General features: G+C 34.1%; 1 protein-coding gene across 15 annotated transcripts in view; it reads right to left on the bottom strand.

Annotated features, from left to right (window-relative positions):
- EndoA (SH3 domain containing GRB2 like, endophilin-A) overlaps positions 1-23,058 on the bottom strand; it is a 172,003-nt gene that overhangs the window by 37,799 nt on the left and 111,146 nt on the right. For 10 of the 15 annotated variants that reach the window (XM_083118444.1, XM_083118448.1, XM_083118443.1 and 7 more), the window contains exons 5-8: positions 21,750-21,883; positions 19,221-19,287; positions 9,937-9,966; positions 1,197-1,297 (exon numbers count right to left, since the gene is read on the bottom strand). In XM_083118444.1, coding sequence (XP_082974570.1) covers positions 1,197-1,297; positions 9,937-9,966; positions 19,221-19,287; positions 21,750-21,883 — 332 coding nt within the window. The remainder of the gene's footprint in view (positions 1-1,196; positions 1,298-9,936; positions 9,967-19,220; positions 19,288-21,749; positions 21,884-23,058) is intronic. The other 5 variants (XM_083118442.1, XM_083118450.1, XM_083118446.1 and 2 more) reach the window with 3 other exon arrangements.

The raw sequence follows: 23,058 nt of genomic DNA, 5'->3' as shown, positions 1-23,058 counted from the left end.
ATGTTGTAGATGATTCTGTGATTGAAAAGTTGCTTTTCGATAGCGATGAAAAGGAAAATGTGGATTTTGGAAGGGGAGATGAACACGGGGGTTCATTTTATGTTAGTGAAATTGAAGAATGTAGTGAAAGTGAGGAAGAGGTGGCTGTGGCAGGAAAAATATAAAAGGTTGAGGAATGGAAATGGAATGCAACGATGTGTGTGATCAAATTTATTAGGTGAGTTTCTAATTATCTTTCAAGTAAACTGCATATGTGCATACTTATTACTATACTTCCACTTCAATATATAAAATTTTCACGTAAATTGCTTGGATAGTTTAAACAATATTTGACATCTTGTCTTGCTGTGCAACCTTCACGGGAGATAGCCAAATTTAAATGGTATTTCATGGCAAAAAAATTGGCATTTAAATGGTAAGCGGATGGGTTAACAACTCCAGGTAAGGCTTTTATTAGTATTTTTCACATTGACCATACTCTCAACTTGGCAAGAGCTAGTGGGAGACCATTTAAGTAGCATAGCTTAGCTTGAAACTTGGTTTGGTGTCAAGAAGACAAAATTCCATAACTATGCTTACCTCAGACTAATAAGTTAAGTACATGCAGGCCCATGTGCACATGCACACACTCATAATTTATTCTCTCAACAGAATAATTTCTAAAAATAGTACTTAGGTATTTAATATTGCAATGTCAATTAGACTTGAGCTTTTTGTATAAATGAATCCCAGATTCATGTTCCCGGTACTTGTGAACAAATATAATTTTTATTTGCCTATCAGTTTCATAGCCTTGCAAGTCAGGAAACAGTGGGAATGGGAATAAATGCACTTCCACATAATATACATTATATTCTTGTATTGTTTTTTTGTTGATGTGACTTCTATCCGTTTTGTTGTGGTATAAAGTTATAGAACATCACAAATTTTGCCAATATTCACTTCCATTTCAGAATGAGAAATGCAGATGTTGTGGAGTATGTATTTCTGCGACTTGGTGGCAGGAGCACTTTCTGCTAAAAATACAAAACATTTTACACAAAGGTATAGTGTGCGTGTATTGTTTACTGTGTTCTTATTCTGTTCCTATTTTCATAGGTAAGAACATGTTAAGTCCAGCATATGATGTAAGAAGATATGTAAGTGAATACACAAGGCTTAGCGACAACTGATTGGAAAAGTTAAAACTGACTTACATCGTTTTCCAGTAAGTTGAACATTCCCATCTGTGCGAGATGAAGCGACTCTGCAAATTTGTCCTCGGCAAGTTTGATTTCATCATCTGTAATGTGAGAGCCTGTAAATAGGAGGAAGAACAAATGTCCGTAACTACCAAGCATTCCCATGCAAAAGCAGTGCTCCGGTAGCTGTTGGAGTCCTGGTCCATCGTTCTACGCAGAGACAAAATAACATTCTGTATCATCCCATGGGTTGCATAAGCAGTGTCCAGTGAAGGGGACCTAATCGCCACTAAGTCATAATGTAAACTTATACCTGCAAGCTAGTTACTCCAACAAATTATATATATATATATAAAAAAAAAAACATTTCAATGGTAACCAGTGGTGTAGTCATTACAAAACAAATTGTGCCACATGCTTTATTTATCAAGACCCTCACCCAACCATTATCATCACACTGATTTTATGAATCAAGCTGAGATACTGGAAAATTTAATTATTTTTTTTATTTGTAGTTATTAGTAGTCTAATATTCTTTTATTTTAGAGAATGAATCAAAATGGAATTGTTGGCTATAGTAATTGTATAACAATACAAATTATAAATGTTAGAAGACAGGTGGGACAAGCTTCTGGCATTTACATGTAATGCACATCCACTTTTTACATTGTTGACAAGAGCATGGTTTCATGCACTTCTTTGATGCCAACATTACATATTTACAGTTTATTTTCAGAATGTATTGTTGGAATGTTGGTACTCCATTTGTGTTATGACTGTTGCACTCTTAAACACCAAAGCAGTTGGTGTTGGAATATTATTGAGTCCATGACAAAGAAATAATAAGAGTGCTCTCGGATCATACAAAAAAAAGTAACATGGTGGAACTTGGCTGAACCATGACTACACCTCTGGTGGCAACTCATCTTGCTAATATCTCTGCCATAAAGTTTCCATAACTACTTCAGAGCTAGCAAATATATGACCGTCACAACAAACTATTCTTGTAATTGCATACTCTCACATACCTACATTCAATTGGAACATGCAAAGGATAAAATTTCATAATTTCAAAAATTCTATGCTCTAACTACATCCATTTTCCTCAGATCCAGTTTTCAAACATATAACTTACTGTATAATAAATACTCTAATAAATGCTGAATAGTAAACCTCAAAATTATGATAGTGTTTGTAAGAGCTTACGGAATGTCTGCAACATCACCTATGAAAGGATTAGTTTCATGCACTACAATATTAGTTAGTGCACATGTGGTTAGCTACAAATACACTACCAGAAGATCACAATACCTAAAAGAAAATAAAGTTGAATAAATATTTTTAAAAAATCATGCCTATTTCATTCAATGACATAAAACTGAAGTATACTTTTAAAATGAGAATAATTACATACTGCACATATCATTCACTATTTAAAGCACTCAGGCTCGTGCAAATTTCCATGTTATTCCCACACTTCTGAGCATGATGATGTACCCATATCTATTAATTTCTTAACCTTGAGATTTATTATTAAGAATTTTAGATTCAGGTAGATTAACATGTCAAGTTCAAAGTTAAGAACTCGTCATAGCTAGTGATGTAGCAAAAAGCAAAAGAACATGCAGAAAGCAGTGTACCTTGGAGCTTAACTTTTGTAGGGGTGGGAACATGAGCCTCAGGTTCCAGAAAATTTTGATTTGACCCCAAGTTACGTATGCAGATGTTTATACTGCAACACAGCATACTGTATTTACTAGAGTACCCTGTTTAATTTTTGATTTACTAAAGATGTGATAATGTGAGCATGTGACTTGCTCTGGTATAGAAGACATCATTTATCTTGTTTAGGTATGCAAGATATTTCTGCTTAATGGCCATTCAATGTGAAAGTGGTCAAACAAGATTAATTTTATTTTTATTCAAAGTATCAATTATACATGAAATTAAAGGGAAAACTAGGTAGAATTTGAAATTATTAATACAAACAATAGTTTCATGGCTTTTAGACAACATATTCTTTCAAACCTATTACTTTTTATAGTAGAAGTAACATTTTATGTGTGGCGTTTCCACTTAATTTAGTTTCATTATGATAAAAAAATTCATAATTTTGTTCTAATTGTCTCTGAAACAAACCTTAGTATGATAATTTTCATAGCCTTTGCATTGTTCTATAATCCTACAAAGTAAATAATGTGCATGGTGTTACACCCGTCATAGGCAAAAAATGTTCATAAAAAAGGTATGTAGTAATATTTTTAGAAACTATAAACATCTGAATGTCGAGTAAAGTTTGCTTTCGCGAAAATAAAATAAAACTGCTTCAGTAAACCCATATATTTCACAGAGCTTTCTGAAAGATGCAGGAAGGTCCTAAGTCAAGTCTCAGAAGTGTCACATCCGTCACAAAATACACAAAATATATTTTCTGTAGCTGAAAATTGAGATGGGAGGAGGAATATTCCGAAATTAAATAATTTTCATGAAGGAAAATTAAATTACATGAATTGAATGTAATTTTGTCTGAATGTCACACACGTCACAATGGAATTGCCCATAATCACTATTCTGACAAGTGTCTAAGAAAATGGTACGAAGTAGAAAGGCCCTGTTATGGTGAATGTTGTTGAAAAGAAAATGAAACAAAAAAGATTTCATGGAGTGTTCAGGTTTGCAAGTTCTATGGAACAAATGGCCAAGACTAGAGAAAGGGTGAACAGACGAATGGAAACAATGTGTTGCAGAGACCTTTCCAAGAACGACGATTGCTGAAACTAAACAGAAAGTGCATTATTACATGAGCAGTTTGTATTTTTTCAATTATGCCAAATGAGGATACTATGTAATAAATCTGTGGAAGAAGTATTCTTATCTTCCATCACAATCGGAGACTTAGTCAACCTCTCTCATATTTTGAACTGTCATGATACACTAATTAATAAAATGAAAGAAAGAAGTGTTATTGTATAAATTGGTGGTTATGAAATACAGCGATCAGATTAAATATTATAGATACTAGAGTTTGAACTCCAATTAAAAATTAACCAGTAGACCTACATAAAAATGAGTTACATCAAAATTTAGCTTATTCAATTCTGTGTTAATCTGTGCTAACAGATTTTTTTTCGAGTATGCTTTATATTTTTTATCGTCGTGAGAACAGAAAAGGGGTTCGTTTCTTGGAGGTGTTGGCATCTTTACTCATATAAGGAATTGTTTTGCAGGTCTCCCAGAGTTGAAGGCACAAGGGCAACGAGTATACAAATTTAAAAGGAGCGGTTCCTTAAGTATTCAGTTGGTTCATTCTAATTATTTTAATATTTATTTTATATTTTCATTTTTAATACAGTAATTTTATTAATAATTTGTGTGTGTTTATATGACGAACAATCGCTCTCTTTGAAATTCTATAAATCAAAAAAGGGTTGTCCGATTGTGATGAAATTTGAGTATGGTGCAGACAGAAATGTTTTAAATACAATACTTAATTTTCAGAAAAACTAAATATGCTGACCAAGGCAGTAGTTTATTTTATTAAAAACATAAACTAAACGTAACGTTTCAACCTTCTAACAAGGTCTTCTTCAGACTCTGTATCAAGTACAAATGTAATTTTCAGATTTTCAAAATTTGTCCAAAAATCGTTATGTTTAATTTTGCGAAACAACGTTTTCTTAGTACTGGGTAGACCTACAAATACAAAAATACGAGAAAACCTTTTCAATATTAGTCTTGTTTTGAAGCTCTTGGCATCAGTTTTTAACCCTAGAACATTATCGTGTTCCAATATTACACTGTAACTAGCACTACGTAAATTTTCTGTACATGAAGGAATCGATTTTCAACACAACCTCTACATGATGAAAACAAAATAATGATCCTTTGTGAACATTACTTTGTTTATTTTCCTTATATTGGTGTTTTATTCTTCATTTAAAAATGCATAAACATGGTTTTATTAAACAAAAAATATTTTAAGAGAATCTTTTGATTGACAAGCCTGTACGTACATTAAGAATGAAAACGAAAAGTTCAAACAATGAAAAACAAACAATAATAATATTCTAGGGTTAAAATCCATTATCCTTGTCAATTCACATTGCGAAACTGATTTTTACTCAGGGGAGTAAAGCTGTACGTGGAACGTGGCAACACTGCAGACAGCGATATCAATTGAAGTGTGAAAACTGCGGGCGGGCACTGTGAGTCAATGCTTGCGGTGTTGCCACATTCCACGTACATCTTTACTCCGTTGAATAAAAAATCTGTATGAAATCAGTTTCGCAATGGATTTTAAAAACAGATGCAATGAGCTTCAAAACAAGACCAATATTGTATATGTAGGTCTACCCAGAACTAAGAAAAGGTTGTTTCTCCTTCTTTCTTTCTTTCTTTCTTTTTTCTCTCTCTCTCTCTCTCCATCTTTCTTTCTTTCCTTTTCGAAAGAAAGAATGAAAGAAAAAAGAACCCCCTCCCCTCTCTCTCTCTCTGGGAGAGAGAGAGAGAAAGAGAGAGAGGTAAAAGAAAGAAGGAAAAAGAAGAAAGGAAGAGAGCAGGAAAGAAAGAAGGAGAAAGAAAAATGAAGGAAAGAAAGAAAGATGATTCCTTCTTTCTTTCTATCCTTCTTTCTTTGCAAAATTAAACATTAACGGTTTTTGGACAAATTTTAAAAATTTGAAAATTAAGTATTCTGTTTAAAACATTTCTGCCTGCACCATACTAAAATCCATCACGATCCAACAACCCGTTTTCGATTTAGAGAATTTCAAAGAGAATGATCGTTTGCAAACCTCCAAGAAATGAACCCCTTTTCTGTTCTCACGACGATAAAAAATATAAAGCATACTTGGAAAAAATGGTTAGCATAGATTAATGCAGAATTGAATAAGCTAAATTTTGATGTAACTCGTTTTTATGTAGGACTACTGGCTAATTCTTAATTGGAGTTCAAACTCGAGTATCTAAATTTTTTAATCCGATAGTAGTAATGGCATTGAAAACAAAATTCACATGTGATGCTTACTTGTGGGTGTGGGATACTTGAGTAAATACAGTAATAATGATGTATCAATCCAATATTACCCTTGTCTTCACCAGACTGTTGAAAGATATACAGACATGGTACAGAGTAAGAGTTGCCCAGTCACCATGTTATTCACAATGAACCATACAGATCCAAAAATTACTGCTGGAATTCCTTAAGGTTCTATTTTATTGAGGCATATTAGTGTAAGTGCAAACTTTTTTCTGTCCACAGTTAGTCTTTGCAAGGGAGGGGGTTTTGGGATGAAAACCCCCTCCTCCTTAACTTAGCTTTCCTGAAAATACGGTAAATATGAAAATATGATTCATTACTTTTTAAAAAAAGGATATCTGATTATGACATGCCTGGGCATGCACTGAGTAAATATTTACTTGAAGAAAAGCTTAAGTTTCGCTTACATTCATTATGTTTAGTTATTAATTAGCAATAATTTCTGACACAGGCACACAAGTGATTCAAAAGCAAGTGTAAAATAGTTGCTTGAGCAGAGCTGGTATGTGGAACAGAAACTTGAAGAACTGAAGAGAAAGTGTAGAATTATTTAGGACTCTACATAGCATATCAAAATTATTGCAATCACTCGGAAGATTTTTTATTGGTTCTTCAAAAATTCCACTAAGTCTAATTTGATTCAGAAATGCATGCATATGTGATATCTCCTTGCACTATGTGTTACAGTTGAGAAATTGCTTGTTCAACAAATATTAATAAAAAATACCAATATTACACATGCACCTAATTACTCATGCACAAAATGATGGCAGAATCTATACCAATGCACTTACAATAATATCAAACAATTTTCACAAAAATTTAATTATTTCTGACTTTTGTTATAGTTTATACATTTTAAACTATCATCCAGAACTGCATGATAATACCAATATTACCCAAATTTTATATCATTATATTATGCAAATCATCTCCCACCAACCAGTGACTAAGAAAATGCTTGAAATGTGAAAATCGTGCTTGTACTAAAAAGAGAATGATGTGAATAGGGTTGTGCCAATATCACTCTAAACCAATACCAATGCGGATACTGACCTCCTGATACAATTTACAATTGTTAAAAAATGGTTTTATATTGCATGCATGCCATATCTCATTTTGCTACATGGGGACGAATGTTCCGGGCTCTATCAGTATTGGCTGGTACCAAGTTTACTACTGAGCACTGTCTGTTTTGCAGACATTATTCATGTACAAAATGGCAAACAGAGCCACTCATATATTTTAACTATCACTCAGAAAATAGTTTTTCAATATAGAATCAACTGACTCCCATGTTAACTCAAATAATGATACACTGCACTATGTTTTAAGATTTACCTATTTAAAATACCCTCACGGGGAAACACTGTGTCTCCCTCCAGCTACTTACTCCATTCATGAAGGAGTGAGTAGCCAGAAAAAGACAACTAAAATTTTTGTTCCATTCTCTTACTTCAAACTGACTAATACCTCTTTAAGGTATACAATCCAATATTTCTACAACAGGGTGGCTACACTAGAATTATGATAAAATTCAAGGATAATTCCTGGTTTTCACAGTGAAGTTTCCAAAAACTTACCGCCTCTCGCCACCCACACACTGACATACACTAAGATATTAACAATATACAGGGGATCTGTGTGATTCCAACGTTTCCAAAAATTCTAATTCAATTCAATTATGGTATTATATTTAATTTAATTTAAGGTTCGGAGTTTATATTTGCCATTTCACATACTCAGATTCGAAATACATCTACAAAGACAAGTCACAGATGTTACTGGATATATTAACTAAGAACTTCAAACTCAAATTAAACTAATCAACTTCAAGATATCTTATGTTTCAATAATCATCCATCTGCCAGATCGATTGTTCTGCAAGGGACACTAACAAAGTATGCAGATTGAGAGAATTTGTTTTATTTCCCACGCTGCTTTTTTTTCCTTCCTCGATAAAAATAAAAGTTAAATTGTGAAAAACTTGCCTCAGGACATTTATAAATACGTATTTTTTTAATAAATTTTGAATATACCTGGGGACATCAAAAAGTTTTGCCTGCATAATTTGTTTAATAATGGAAAGATTTAAACAATGAACATACATATCGTTTGCCTGTAGTATCCTCTACTCATAATTACCCTTACACACAGTTCCCATCACTTTTGATGCATTTGAGCGAGAGTTTTATCCAGGCCTCAAACAAAGTTTGGAAAAATTCCACAGAACAATACCTGCCCCACTGTTCAGAGCTGTTTTAACCTCCTGTAGGTCCTCGAATCTTATGCCACGATGCACAGACTTTATGGTATCCTAAACTCTCAATCATTGCATGTGTTGGCGCATAGGTAGAGGCACATATTTTTGGTAAATAAAAAAGCAAAATTTTGGTACAAAAACTGAGTCAATTTCGGGTTCAAAAGCGGTACATAAAATGAAATATCGGTGTTATAGCGGTGAAAAATTGGATGAAAAGTGGTATATAAAAATACATTTTGGTTTTAAAATTGTGAATATAATCCTAAATTTGATTTAAAAACTACACTTATTCCACAGAATTAACATTTCACTTCTAATAGCACATTTATGTAGTTATAAGAGTATTAAGTTTATTTCTGTGTAAAGGAGTCCATTTTTGCTTCTCCAATATTAACAGCAGAATTAATTAATTTTCCGGGAATTGCATAACTCACAGGATACTTCACACTTCAGAAAGTGTCGCATCGGTATATAAATGGTAAATTTCGTGTTTAAGAGTTAATTTCGCTTTTTGAAATCATTTCGCATTATTTCGTGACAAAACATGGTCACAAAATGCATCTCACACCATTCAAAAACATGAAAAATTAACACTACAATGTGTTTTTTCAAATTTCGTTTTTTTGTCAAAAACGAAATATGCATGCCCCTACCCATAGGACATGTGCACTACATCAGAAATTTCCTGGATGGTGATGTGTCGATCCACTCAAATGACCTCATCAACCCTGTGGTGGTTATCGTCGTTCACCGACGTTGATGGCCTGCCACTCCTAGTCTTGTCCACACTATCGGTTTCTCCCACTTTGAACTTAACTACTTGAGTCTGTGCTTCGTGACATAAGATTCGAGGACCTACAGGAAATTAGAACAGCTCTGAATAGTGGGGGCAAGTATTGTTCTGTGGAATTTTTCCAAACTTTGATTGAGGCCTGGGTAAAATGCTTGCTCAAATGCATCGAACGTGATGGGAACTATGTGTAAGGGTAACTCTGAGTACAGGACACTACAGGCAAACTATATGCATGCTCATTGTTTAAATATTTCTATTATTAAACAAATTATACCTCAACAGGCAAAACTTTTAGATGTCCCCTCATAAAAATTTAATGGGATTGGGATTAACAAATATTACAATTTTTCACGTCTACGGAGTAAAAATTCATGCAGAATTCCCACAAGCAATAGTTAATTCAGAATTCCTGGTGAGTAGCCACCCTGTATAAAGAGCCTGCATTTTTTTTTTGCAAGTTCCTGTTGTTTTGTTATATTTAAATGAATGTATATATACACACAGTGGACTCTTTTTAATTCAAACTCCAAGTGGACACAAAAAAAGCTTGAATTATCCAAAATTAGAATTAACAAAAACATGCATTATTAAAGAAAATCAATAAAACAAAAATAATGTACTACTATATGAACAAAAATAATGAACATGCAGTGGACCTTACCAGAAAAATCACCATATTTTGCTCGTGGTCCTACAGTGCAAGCAAAAAACAATTCCTCTCACAATAGTAATTAAGCCACCAGTAAATGGAAAACATGTTTAAGAAAGTACACTGTATTAACATACAAAATTACATACACATGTAACAACATTATCTACCTTTAAGGATGTCACTTTTCTTCCTTACACCTCTATCCAATGGACATTTCCACTCAATTTTTTTACAGCAATTTTAAAAACTACACCCTGGAAAAATGACCCCTGCAAGTTCTTGCGTTTCTCTGCGTTCAGTTTAAGGTAAAAACGAGACTTCCAAAGTTGCAAGGCTAGAGTTGCACTCAAAACACACCACACAATGTTAATATGTCATTACTTAGAGCTTGTTTGTCGTCTGCTCTTAGTGTTCAGTTTACTTGGGGTAGCCCACGGGAGCCAGTGGGTACAGCAGTTTTACAAATCTGTGCAGATTTAAATAATGTAATGGGAGGGAAAGCTATGCTTTGTAATGAATCATTCTTCCATTAAATATCCCTGCTGCCCACGTGCAAGATAAATGAAAGGGTTCTGCCCTGTGCATGTTCTCACCAAGTCTTGCGAAAATATTGCTTGCAAAATCGGTTACTGACCAAGTTTTCAAAAATATACAGTGTGTCCGTAAAATAATGGTGGGCTTTAAACAGTCATAATTTTGGAACAAAGCATGGTAGAGAGATGAAAGATACGTCAAAGCAAAGAGAAACTCTCCAAGTTTCTTACCTGTTCAGTAGACTTCGATGTGTGAACCCTTAGTTGCCCTGCAGACGTCAAGACGATATTCAGTCTCTTCCCATACACAGCAGTGAACATCCGTCATGATAGACGAAACAACTTCAGTGATTCTTGATTTAAATGGTACAGATTTCGAACTTGACAGGAAAACACTTGTGTTTTGACATAACCCCACAAATAGAAATCTAAGAGTGTAAGGTCTGGAGACCGTGGGGGCCACGCAATCCATCCTCCTCATCCACCCCATTGCTGAGGAAATCCCGCACGATTGTGGAAAAATGTGGAGGAGCACCATCTAATTGGAAAATGGAATTCTCCCGTATTTGGGGTACTGCATACCCTTGTAACATATCCAGTAAGGTGATCCCCATTATTGTTTGTTCAGCAAAAAAGATAACTCTGACTAATGAGCTCAGGCAGCTTGCGTGTCCTTGGAACACAATGTGCATGCACTACCCCTCGTGCCTGTAGGTGTCAGCATGCGCTACCCCTTGTGCCTGTAGGTGTCAGCATGCGCTACCCCTTGTGCCTGTAGGTGTCAGCATGCGCTACCCCTTGTGCCTGTAGGTGTCAGCGCATAAGCTTTCGCATACATAAACTTGGAGAGTTTCCCTTTGCTTTGATGTATCGTTCATCTTTCTACAAGGCTCTGTTCTAAAACTATGACTGTTTAAAACCCCACCATTATTTTACAGACACACTGTATTTTAAACTTATATTTATCGAAATTTACCACAACCTATGTAGTGCAAAATAAGAATGACAAAAGTACGGTATTCAATTTTCATATTCTTCATTTTATTTATAAAGCCTATTTTACTTTCTTTTCCATAAAGCAATTTCAGTTTGTGTTTCATTTCTGTTGTGCAAATTATGATCAACTATTTTATATGCAGATAAGGGAAAATACACTGTAGATGATTACATCAGTTGCACAGTACAATTCAATGCTTAGTTTATGTATAATTACTACACGGAAATAATGTGTATAACATCATATAACATAATGAAATGGTACAATATATTTTAATTTTGTACTGCTAAATAGCCACCTTATCTCTTTACCCCAAAAGCGTTAATTGGTTGGTTCACAACCTCACCACTAGGGATCCTAATCCTATTGACATGAGATGAGAAATGGCAGTCTTGGTCTCGTTCTCACTGAGAGTTGTAAATGCCTGTCTCATGTTTATTTGTAAATGTAAATGCAGAGGGCAATTCTCATTCTCATCTCAAGTCTCGAAAAATATAGAATTAACAACATAAGCAAAGGCTTATCGTACAAACTTACACAGTGAATAGATAGAGATTATAAAGACAACTTTTCTTAATGATATTTATTTTGTTTGTTTAACTCCTCGTTTCAATGCTATGAGCCCTCGAAAACTGGATATTATCCTGATTATATATGCAAACCAAACCACCAATTCAGAATTACCATGAATGAACTGGAGTTGTAATTATTAGACATAAAATTCACCATTTATCCGAGGAATTCGCATGTCCTAGGTTTGACTCTCGACCTGGGCATGACTGTTCCTTTGTGAATGTTCTTTTATTGAAGTGGAAGGAGTGGGGAAATGTTTGCTCAAGACTTTGGGGACACCTGGGGGGGGGGGGGTATGCTTCTATGGTTAACGTTAGTGTTGCTCATGAGGAGAGACATTTTCTGTCTCATCTGATAAAAGGAGGCAGGACAAGTGAATGTTTTTGAAACTAGATGGGACATACCAAAGTTTCGTCTCATCTCGTGGGCAAGCTGGGTGATATCTTAGATTATGCTGGTTGGTGGTGGTGATAGTAAGGAGGAAGGAGTCTCCTGCACTCCGACTTCGAATACTGTTTGTTGTTATTCATTTTCATTGTCGCGATTAGTCAAAAGTGGCAAGAAAAGTGACGTTAGAGAAGATACGTACTAAATTAACCATGCGTTCTCATCCTTGCGGTTAGACAAAGTGACGGAAAAGTGACATAAAAGTAGGATAAATACATAAATTTGCAATATATATATATTAACTGAAGAAGACTGTTGTTTGTTGCAGGAAATTTCAAAACTCCCCATGCCTTTTTTTTTTTTTATTACCATATCACTCTTATATTGAAGAAATTGACATGTAAACCCGAGTGTTCAAAACGTATTGTAATTTTAAAATTTGAGAAGAAAATATTATGACAAAAAATATTTGTAATTCCAGAAAAGGCATTCTTGTAACAATAATTTCTTGCCAGTCAGAACCTATGTAATGGCAATGAACAAGTTTGTTCACGTGTTCAGCTATTGACTGTTACCAGAATTGCTTTGTCCGCCTAATGGAAAAACCTTCTACAAAGTGGCTGAATTATACAGGGTGGCTCAATAAGTCACTTAACACCCCCAGTACAAGGCCACTGCAGCGCGCAACATGGAAATGGTGATGACCAATCGTTATCAGGCCAAGGGGGAACCACATTGACGCCACCCACACGGTCGGCGGCCATCTTGATGTCCGCCATCTTGAATTCAACTTCAGAATTTTAAATGGGAAGGGGGTCGTGCGACATATCAAAATGGGCTAGAATTTCACGAGAAATGTAATGGTGAAGGTTTTTTCGACGTATCTTTAACCAGTAAAAAGTTATGACTGAATTCTTGTACCAATTTGCTCCTTTTCGAGGTGTTAGAAAAATGCCTTAAAATTTGTTTAGCGCATCGGTAATGCATCGAGATCAAAGTGACGTCTATGGAGAGACGTTCGCATGCCATTGCACATTATTTTAATCGGATACATCCATGAAGAGCTGTGCATTTTGAATGGTTGTCGCGTACAATTTACAGTGTGACGCTTCCATTGAATTAAAAGTCCTTCACAGTGACAAGGCTAATGTTTATGTTCATAAGGAAGTTTATAAACAGAATATGTGACCCTTGACATCTGATAACTAACTTTGGACAAAAACTGGTTCATAACGTTCCCATAAGTGTTCTGGTGTTCTTCCCTATTGAAAAAACTCTGTAAAAAGTACCTTCTTCCATAAGCAAGGATGAAAAAAACTGTTTATTTAACAAATCCAAGTAGCCCTAAGCATTTAAGGTTCCGTTGATGGAAAATTGACTAACCAATCGTGTTCCACACAGCACGCCACACCATTAACTTACCAACGCTAACCATTCAGCTTTGATCTGTCGAAAATGGGTTATCAGATAAAAATCATAGAATATTCTGTTTATGAACTTCCTTATGAACATAAACATTAGCCTTGTCACTGTGAAGGTCTTTTAATTCAATGGAAGCGTCACACTGTAAATTGTTCGCGACAACCATTCATAATGCACAGCTCTTCATGGATGTATCCGATTAAAATAATGTGCAATGGCATGCGAACGTCTCTCCATAGACGTCACTTTGATCTCGATGCATTACCGAAGCGCTAAACAAATTTTAAGGCATTTTTCTAACACCTCGAAAAGGAGCAAATTGGTACAAGAATTCAGTCATAACTTTTTACTGGTTAAAGATACGTCGAAAAAACCTTCACCATTGCATTTCTCGTGAAATTCTAGCCCATTTTGATATGTCGCACGACCCCCTTCCCATTTAAAATTCTGAAGTTGAATTCAAGATGGCAGACATCAAGATGGCCGCCGACCGTGTGGGTGGCGTCAATGTGGTTCCCCCTTGGCCAGATAACGATTGGTCATCGCCAATTTCAAATTCCATGCCGCAGTGGCCTTGTACTGAGGGTGTTAAGTGACTTATTGAGCCACCCTGTAGTAAATACTGCTATACTGTTAGGACATAATTCATCTCAAAGAAATGGAGCACATATTTTTGCACTGGAAGTTATGAGATACTTGTTTTACACAGTAACAATTACTTTCACGACCCATGCTAAATTTATGGGATGAGCAGAAGCCCTGTCTGCATTTCTAAGTGATGACATCAGGCCAATCAGAGGACGTTTTCAATTCAGTGACGTAGGAAGTGAATTTCAGCAGTGTTTGAAGGTGTGTTTCTCGAGAACCAAAGCAAATATCGTAGAGATATTTTGCACATCTCATTTTTGTGCCATTATCCATAATATGAATGGATTTTAAACGTTTTTCATGTCATAGTGGAAATGTCCATTATCTTAGAACTTTTGCCTTTCTCCTCTAATTTTAAACTATTTTATGTGCAAAGCTTCAACATTGTGAACAACATATCCTGACTAATCGCAACTGACAACTGAGGGCAGATAAGAAGACTTTCACAAATCATTGCCTAGTGGGGGATGGGGTTCAAGGACGAACACCCACACACAAAAGAGGTGGGCAATCCCACATTATTGAGGAGAGGGTGGAGGCTGCATACCAGCAAAACAAAAATTTTCTCTTCCCATTGGCTGTCTCTGGATAGCTGTCTTTTAATTATTCAAATAAAAGGTTCGAAAATTCGAATTACATATGAATTTTTAACATTGGTTTCAATATGAATTTCAAGGAGAATAAACTTCTCTTCAAATTACCAAATAACTTGAATTATTTGAGTTTGAATGAAAAAGAATCCACTGTGTATGTATATATATACAATTAATTCATGTACCCTGGTTTTTAAGTAAATGCATATGCTTCTGCAGTTCCTTTTCTATTACACTTACACTGTTACATACATTAACATTCCCACTCATTTTGACAAAACGAATTCTCAGTTTTTCAGGTTTTCCATGCAATTTTAAAACACATTTCCACACTATTCTGGAGTGCTTAAAGGGGAAGAGGTACAGTTCTGCATAAAGTTCACACTCATTTCCATGATATCAAAATGCATGTGAGTATTAGAAAAAGAAAACAATGAGTTATAGGTTATGGATTTCTCATAATGTTTCAGTTCAGTGAATCTCTAAGTCAATTATTAACAAAGACAGAGTTTGTTAAAAATATCATTAATAATGTGTTCCAACTTCCATGTACTGCTTATGGAGAATGAAATTTAAATTTGACTTTCTATTTCGAGTCCAATGATTACCACAGGACAACATTACCACTATGCCATTGGAAGGAGATTATTTTTGGGAAATAAAAATGCTTGCTCTTGAAATAAAAGTTATCACTAATTCTAGCAATGTTTGGCATTTTTTGTAACAGCTACTTCTTTTCAACCTTCCTTCTTTGCAGCTACATGCTTTGTTCGGTTATATTGAGTAACATATTCCCAGAGTACTTAAAAGAAATAAAACTCTATAAGCAACCACGTAAAAATCCAGATGGCAGGCCAACATTTCACTCCTTGTTCGGCTTATCACACTCACTTCGTGAAAAAAATTGTGCCTCTCATCCTTAACATGTTAATAACCAGGTTTCAAGTATTAAAATGTACTTGCTAATCAGGAGAATAATGTTTTTCAACATTGTTCGAAGTAGATGAATAAAAATACCCTATAAAAATTACTTTATATACAATATTTCCCATCAAGAAGCTGATTCAAGTAGAATTTACTTGCAAAGAGTACATTTTTCCTAATTTTACCAGGTTTGTGGATGTATTTTCAAAATTCTCTGATATTTCAAGAACGTTCACTAAGTGGAAAGGCTAATCAATTGAGGTGGTGAATGAACCATTCAGGCTCTTCATGGAACACTTGCAATTTTATATCAAATTGGGTAATTATCGGTATCAATCAATTTTATACCAGTACCTTATCAGTATTAGCAAATATTTCATATGAGTTCATTGCTAATATTTTTTACAACATGCCTGCATTTGAGTGCAGGTAGCATCCTGACATTTTGTTATTGTTCTTGTAAGTATAGAAGTTTAATTCATGTGAGCTGATATTATCAAATAAATCTCAAATATCCTACTTCTTTTTCTGAAAAAATGCATCAAAGCTATATAGATGGGATTGTTACAATATTGGTTGGTTATCAGTTTTAATAATTCTTATATCAGTCCTTTATTCAAGTTGGACCATCACTAAATTAAATTTTCATTTCTGAGAAAATCAGCGATTTAATTGCTACATGAATTCGATGCAGAATTAATTAATTTTAGCAATTTGCATAGCTTTCAAGATATCTGTACTCTAAGAAAAGTTTGATCATCATTCTTCATACAGGACTCTGGAAAAGTATTGGCCAGTATCGGTGATCAAATTAAACTGATACTTTGCGATACTGATAGCATGAATATCACCAGACTCCAATGAATAAAAGTCAGTTCAGCCCAAGATTTGTGAGTTTTGGATATCAGGCACCATTCACAGTGGAGCAAATAAAATGAAAGGTCAAGACTTATCACAACTAAAGAAATTAATAGGGTCATAAGTGATCTTCTAATTTATGGTTGTTACAATAATTTAAACATTTTTTATGCAAATTTCAGAACACTTGCTCCCTTCATCAAACATTTATTTGTGGTTTGATTAATATTTTAGGTACAACAAAGGAATAAAGTTAAGAAAAACAAAAATAAACAGTTATACAATGAATCTTGCCCATAATGTTAATATTGTTAGAGTCTAACAGATGAATTAACTCTGAAATGAGCAAACACTTTTTTTTTATTTACAGAACTTTAATTATAAATCCAAAATATCATCAGGTAATGCATTTTTTTTTTGCAATACAAAGTCCCTTGATCTTTTCTGTTGGATTAAATATCAAAGGCAGTGACTTAAGAAAAGGGAAGTCCATGGCGACTCTGTATTGCAATTTTTACTCAAGTTGTTCCAGCATTCTCTTGCAATGAACAAAGCCTCTCACGCATTTAAAATTATGTCTTTCATTCCACTTTTCTCTCATATGCTTCTCTTCATTGATGTAAGCTGACAAGCTGGTTCTTGGATTTTGCTGTCTAAATCATGCGCATACCACTTTCTTTTCAATTTTTTTTAGGGAATTTCACTTCAAAATTGTTTTTAAATCTTTGATAAATTTGGAATGTACATTTAATGAGGAAACCAGTTCAAAACATGGAATCCAAAGTAATGTACCAAATAAATAATTTGTTCATGTGCAAAGAATTATGTAGGGCAGAGATATGGAAAGGTGGTATGAACATGACATTACAAATTTAGACTCACAAATGTGCTTGTCAGCTCTTATCACTGAAAAGAAGCACATGATTAAAGAGAGAGAAGTTTTAAAAAGTGCAGTAAGACATAATTTAAATGTGGGAGGCTTCATTCATTGCAAAAGAACATTGGAAGAAATTAAATAATTAGGATAGCAATATAGACTTGATGTTTACTTCCTCTTTTTCCCAAAGTGGGGTAAGCCACCACCTTTGAAATTTAATCCAAAAGAAAATATCAAGGAGCACTGTAAAGACAAAAATAATATTTTAAATTATCTTATGATATTTAGGACTTATAATAAAAGTGTGATAAAATTTGCAGTCGAAAAATGATTGCACATATTTACAATTAATTCAGTTGTTAGACTTCAACAATGTAATATTGCTAAGATTAATTGTGTAATGGTTTCTTTTTTGTTTGGGTTAAATTTATCCTGTTGTTAGAACTGCAACATTGATCAAGCAAGAAATAAATGTCTGACTGTCTGATGAGGGGAGTGTGTGTTCTCCCAAAATGTTACATTAAAAAAAAGTTTAAATGCTTGTAACAACCATAAAATAGAAGAATTGTATAAACAATGCAAGCAACATGTACATACCACAGGAGTTGTAAATGCTGATGCAAAATTGCAGCAATTCTTATATTAAAACATTCTTACACTACCACTGGTTCAATTATTGATATAACTTTCTGATAGTTAAAAATTCTCTATGTGGTATATTTACTTATTGCAAATATATACGAGGCATGTTCAGAAAGTATGTATCATTTACAAATTTTTCCACCTCATTTCCTGAATGTGGATTGATTTCCTCCTCATCCATTGGCAAGTCAGAAACATCATTACATGAACATCAGATAAACTTTGACAATCGAGCAGTCTGCCAACTGTGAGATTCAGTTTAAATATTTAAAATTACATACATGTAAAAATGGCCAATATTCAGTGTTAGCTTTGTGAGGTCTATACTAAAAATGCCACAAGTGATGGGAATAGGTTGGACTGGTAAGCACTGTAGGCCATCCATCAATGATTTGGTGAATGTGGCCGATGCAACAGTTCATGAGGACAGACACTATAAAATATCCCATGAATTTCATGGGAGGGAGTTCTCTGTTGCTTAATATGAAGAAGTTTCTTTCTGGCTGGCATTTCTTCAACAATGATGATCAAAGAAGCAGTGGAGAAGTGGTTATCTTCACAGCTTCATTGTGCAAGGAAGGAATGCAGAAATAGGTTTTTGTTCAATGATAATAAATGCCTCAACAAAGGTGGAAACTATGATGAATGCAGGTTAATGTATTGTACATGATAAAAATAATTTGATGGAATTAATTCTCATATTTTCATAGATGGTACACACTTTATGATTACACCTGGTACAGTGATAGCTCAATGATTTTTTAGTGAACCAGTTCTTTAACTTGACTTCAAATACTTGTATTTAATCCTTAAATACACAAAACATACAAAGACCTTACCTTTGGCTTGCCTTCTCTTTTTGCAATCATAATCTAACCTTCTGCCTTGAAGCTTCTTTCGATGGTGCTGAAAAAGTCAGTGACAATTTCGTTAAAGTCTATTAATACACAAAAAATGTAAAACTAAAAACTGATGTGATTGAAAGGAAATAATAATAATAAAAAAATCAACATTAATCATTTAGCATCCCTAGGTTAAGGATGCATGTAACTAATCTCAAAACTGACTGAAGATATTTTGTATGTTACTTTAGTTTCTTTACTATAGATTATGATATGGAAGCACTGACGAAAATGCAGATGGAAATACACGCAGGGATACACCTTATGCATGTATTAAGGATCTGAAGTCAAAATTCCTGTGAAAAAGCCCCTGCCATGCCCAGAACTTGAACCAAGAACTTTTCACATTGCCAGAAGATGTGAAACTCTTGCATTACACAGCTGTAATCTTTCATACGTTATTTTGTGAACTGTCTAGAATGAACAGCTCCATGATGCCTTTGAGTAATAGCTAACGAAGAAACAAAAGACTGAGATATCGGTATCGGAAAGTTCACGTTCAAACATGACAGCAATACTGGTCGATACTTTTCTGAGCTCTATTTCGTGACATCCACAACATGTTCCATGGCACTTTTCTGGGGTCTAAATATATTTCAAATTATGCAAAATTCAAAATTTAGAGTATCTTGCACCAGTATTATGTGGAAAAAATAAAATTTTGTGAATAAATGACAGCTATTTTAATATTCAGATTATGTTATAGTTAAAAAAAAAACAAGTAAAGCTATCTCCTGTGCCATATAGGTACATAAGGGGTGCTACAAGGCAACTCTACATGATTTTTATCTCTATTAGATGACAATATATGTGTAAATTAAACAGTATCTCTTTATAGTGTAGGCGATATGATCCACATCGTGTGTTCATCACATTTATCCTCTCAGCTGCATTATACAGAGACACTGTTGGAAAAATTCCCAGCATGTATATTGTAAGTGAACGCTAGATATTTTACAGAAAATATCTAGTACATTATTATTGTATAGTCTCAATGGAATACTTATACCACGTTTGTAAATATTCTGAGCAACTGGAAATTGTTACACTGTTCCATCATAAGTATCAGTGGGAAGTGATAGGAACATCAGTACAAGGTCAGCCCAATTTAGAATTTGTGGATGTGTGTCATTAGTTTGCTCTACCTCATACACATTCTGGAATGTGCCTGTTTATAGAGTCAAGACAGTCTCCAAAATAGCTCATGAAGATATAAAGCTGGGTAACAGTTAATGCATCTACATGGAATGTGAAGTTTGAGTTCGAGTCCCAGATATGGCAGAAGCTCTTTCACATGATCTTCGACTTTCAAAATGACTGAAATTGGCATTCAATTCCTCTGCAACTATTAAGAAGAGTGGTGAAGGGATAAAATACTAAAACTTCGACAAGAATTTCCTAACAGTGGTTATTTATGGATGTGGTGAGCAATTTCTCTCCTTTACTTTTAAAGGTGGGAAGGGTTGTCATGACAGGACATCCAGCCTAAAATTATACCACACAGTAATCTGTATCTATTTGGGTTTTTAGAATTTTTAAAAATAAAGACATTGGGGTAGTTAAATACAATACTTGTCCTTTTGTTTTTGCTACACCTCTGTTCAACTATTACTTATGCACAAATACCAGCACTTATGCAGGGGAGATGGAAATCTGACAAATATTAGAAAAAAATACTAGTAGATTAAAATGTTATTTCCAAAGACTACTAAATTTGCATAACGTAAGAGAAAAGGGTAAACAATTGCAAACATATTGTAAGACATGTTTGGCATGTCAGATTCACAATTTCACCAAATTGGAAAGATGGAAAAGATCCAAAATGGAAAGTACAGAACTTTATGCAATGCAGCTAGTTGTGGAGGCAGGCACAAGTCAAGGCATATCATGGGATGAATGAAGATAGATACAGACTAAGTAATGGGTATATAGTTAGTACGGTAGTGTTAGGTTTCAGAATGGAATTATATCCAAACTTTGGTACAACTAATTTGTAAAATTGTTAACAGCTGGCAAAGGAGTGCATAAGGCAACTATTTATTGTTTTAATGTCCATTGCATTCACATATATGTGTAAATTAATCAAAGTTTATTGATCACTGAAGATTTTATCACAGGGACTGAGAATAAGACATAGTATACTTTGTGGTGAGATAAGTACTCCTGACTTGTTACAATTAAATGGTGTATCATAACAGTATAAGCATATCATGTCAAACTGCTTCATATTAATGTATGAAAAATTATCAATAGTTATCAGTAATTTTGTACATAGTACTAGTTTGGTGACACTTATACAATTAATGCATTAACCTCAACAGAATACATGTATTAAGTGATGCTCTTCATGCATGTCTATATTAGAGATTTAGTAATAAAAATGAACCCAAGAAAGTAATTAAAAGCTATTTTTAGTTTCAACAGCAAAATTAATAGCTGCAAAGAATTAGCGAAAGGATGAAATACCATAACTTCTTTCAAGTCTTTGGTCTGCAAATGATGTAATGGTTCGAGGAAGTTCTGTTTCATATTGTCATCCAAGGAATACTTCACATCAGCCATTTGTTTCAGTGCTTCACCAGTCTCAATTAAAGATTGTGCTGAAAGGAAACATAACAAAGAAAGGGCTTAGATAAAAAGGGAAATACTTTAGGATGTGACTGTAGTAATACTTAAGAAAAAAGGAAGTAACCTGCAAATCTTCAAAACGTACAATATGTTCAAAATATTATGACCCATGTTATATTCATATCTCGGTTTCAACTTCATTCCAGCAGTGGCCCAATTGTAATGAAGGTCAAATAATGCTGTATAAATGATGTCCCTCAGACCTTGGACAATCATACAAAGCTAGCTGGAAAACAAGAAATTCAGAAAATGTTTGTTATGATTTTGAGATATAATTTTCTGACACCTGTTCAATGATATACATAAAACACAAAAGTATTTTTATCACATCTTACACCAAAAACTCCTTTATCAAAATTGTGTTTATCTGAAAATATAGTTCCTCCAGAACGACTTTTAGTAAATTTTTAAAAATACTTAAAAACCTAATACTCAAGTAATTTAATGCGAAATAACATTGTACATATAAAATATATGGATACATATATACTGTTACTCTATTAATAATTATTAATATTGACGTTATTTAGTACAGTGTTTCCATATTGAAGAGAGCTCAGAAATTGTTACATCCGCACAACAGTAACAACACTACAACTATGGTAATACTAGTTTTAGTGTTCACTGTATGCTTGTGAGTGAATTGCATTAATGAGTGATCAATGAGTTTACTGTTTCATATTGACTGTAATTATTGAACATACAGTACTGGTTTAATATAAAATATTACAGATTATCCAACATTTTATCTATCCAAAACTGGCACAGTCCAATCAAATTCAGATAAACGAGTTTTTTAGTGTATATACAACATACAGGTGTATGGACTCAGTGGCATTTCCAAGATGAGTTATTTCTCTTCCAATGACATTGACGTTTTATATCTTCTAAAAAAAAAAAAAAAGATTTACATGCATATAGGACCACAAACTAACAAAATACGTAAAAAAAAAAAAAAAAATTACATGCAAAAGGTGGTGATGCTACACAACATTGGTGAACATAATGCTAACAGCAGTTTACAATGTCAGTGGTGGAGGAGATATAGGCATTAGAACATATATGTCACTGAGCAGATGTAGGAATGTACAGGTTTATCTCTATGCATATCTGTGGTATACTACGTTAAGGGAGAATGTGTATTAGA

Source organism: Lepisma saccharinum, chromosome 3 (genome assembly GCF_977018435.1).
Source record: "Lepisma saccharinum chromosome 3, izLepSacc3.1, whole genome shotgun sequence".
NCBI lineage: Eukaryota > Metazoa > Arthropoda > Insecta > Zygentoma > Lepismatidae > Lepisma > Lepisma saccharinum.
The sequence above is the reverse complement of the archived record's forward strand: the minus strand, read 5'-3'. Positions and strand labels throughout refer to the sequence as shown.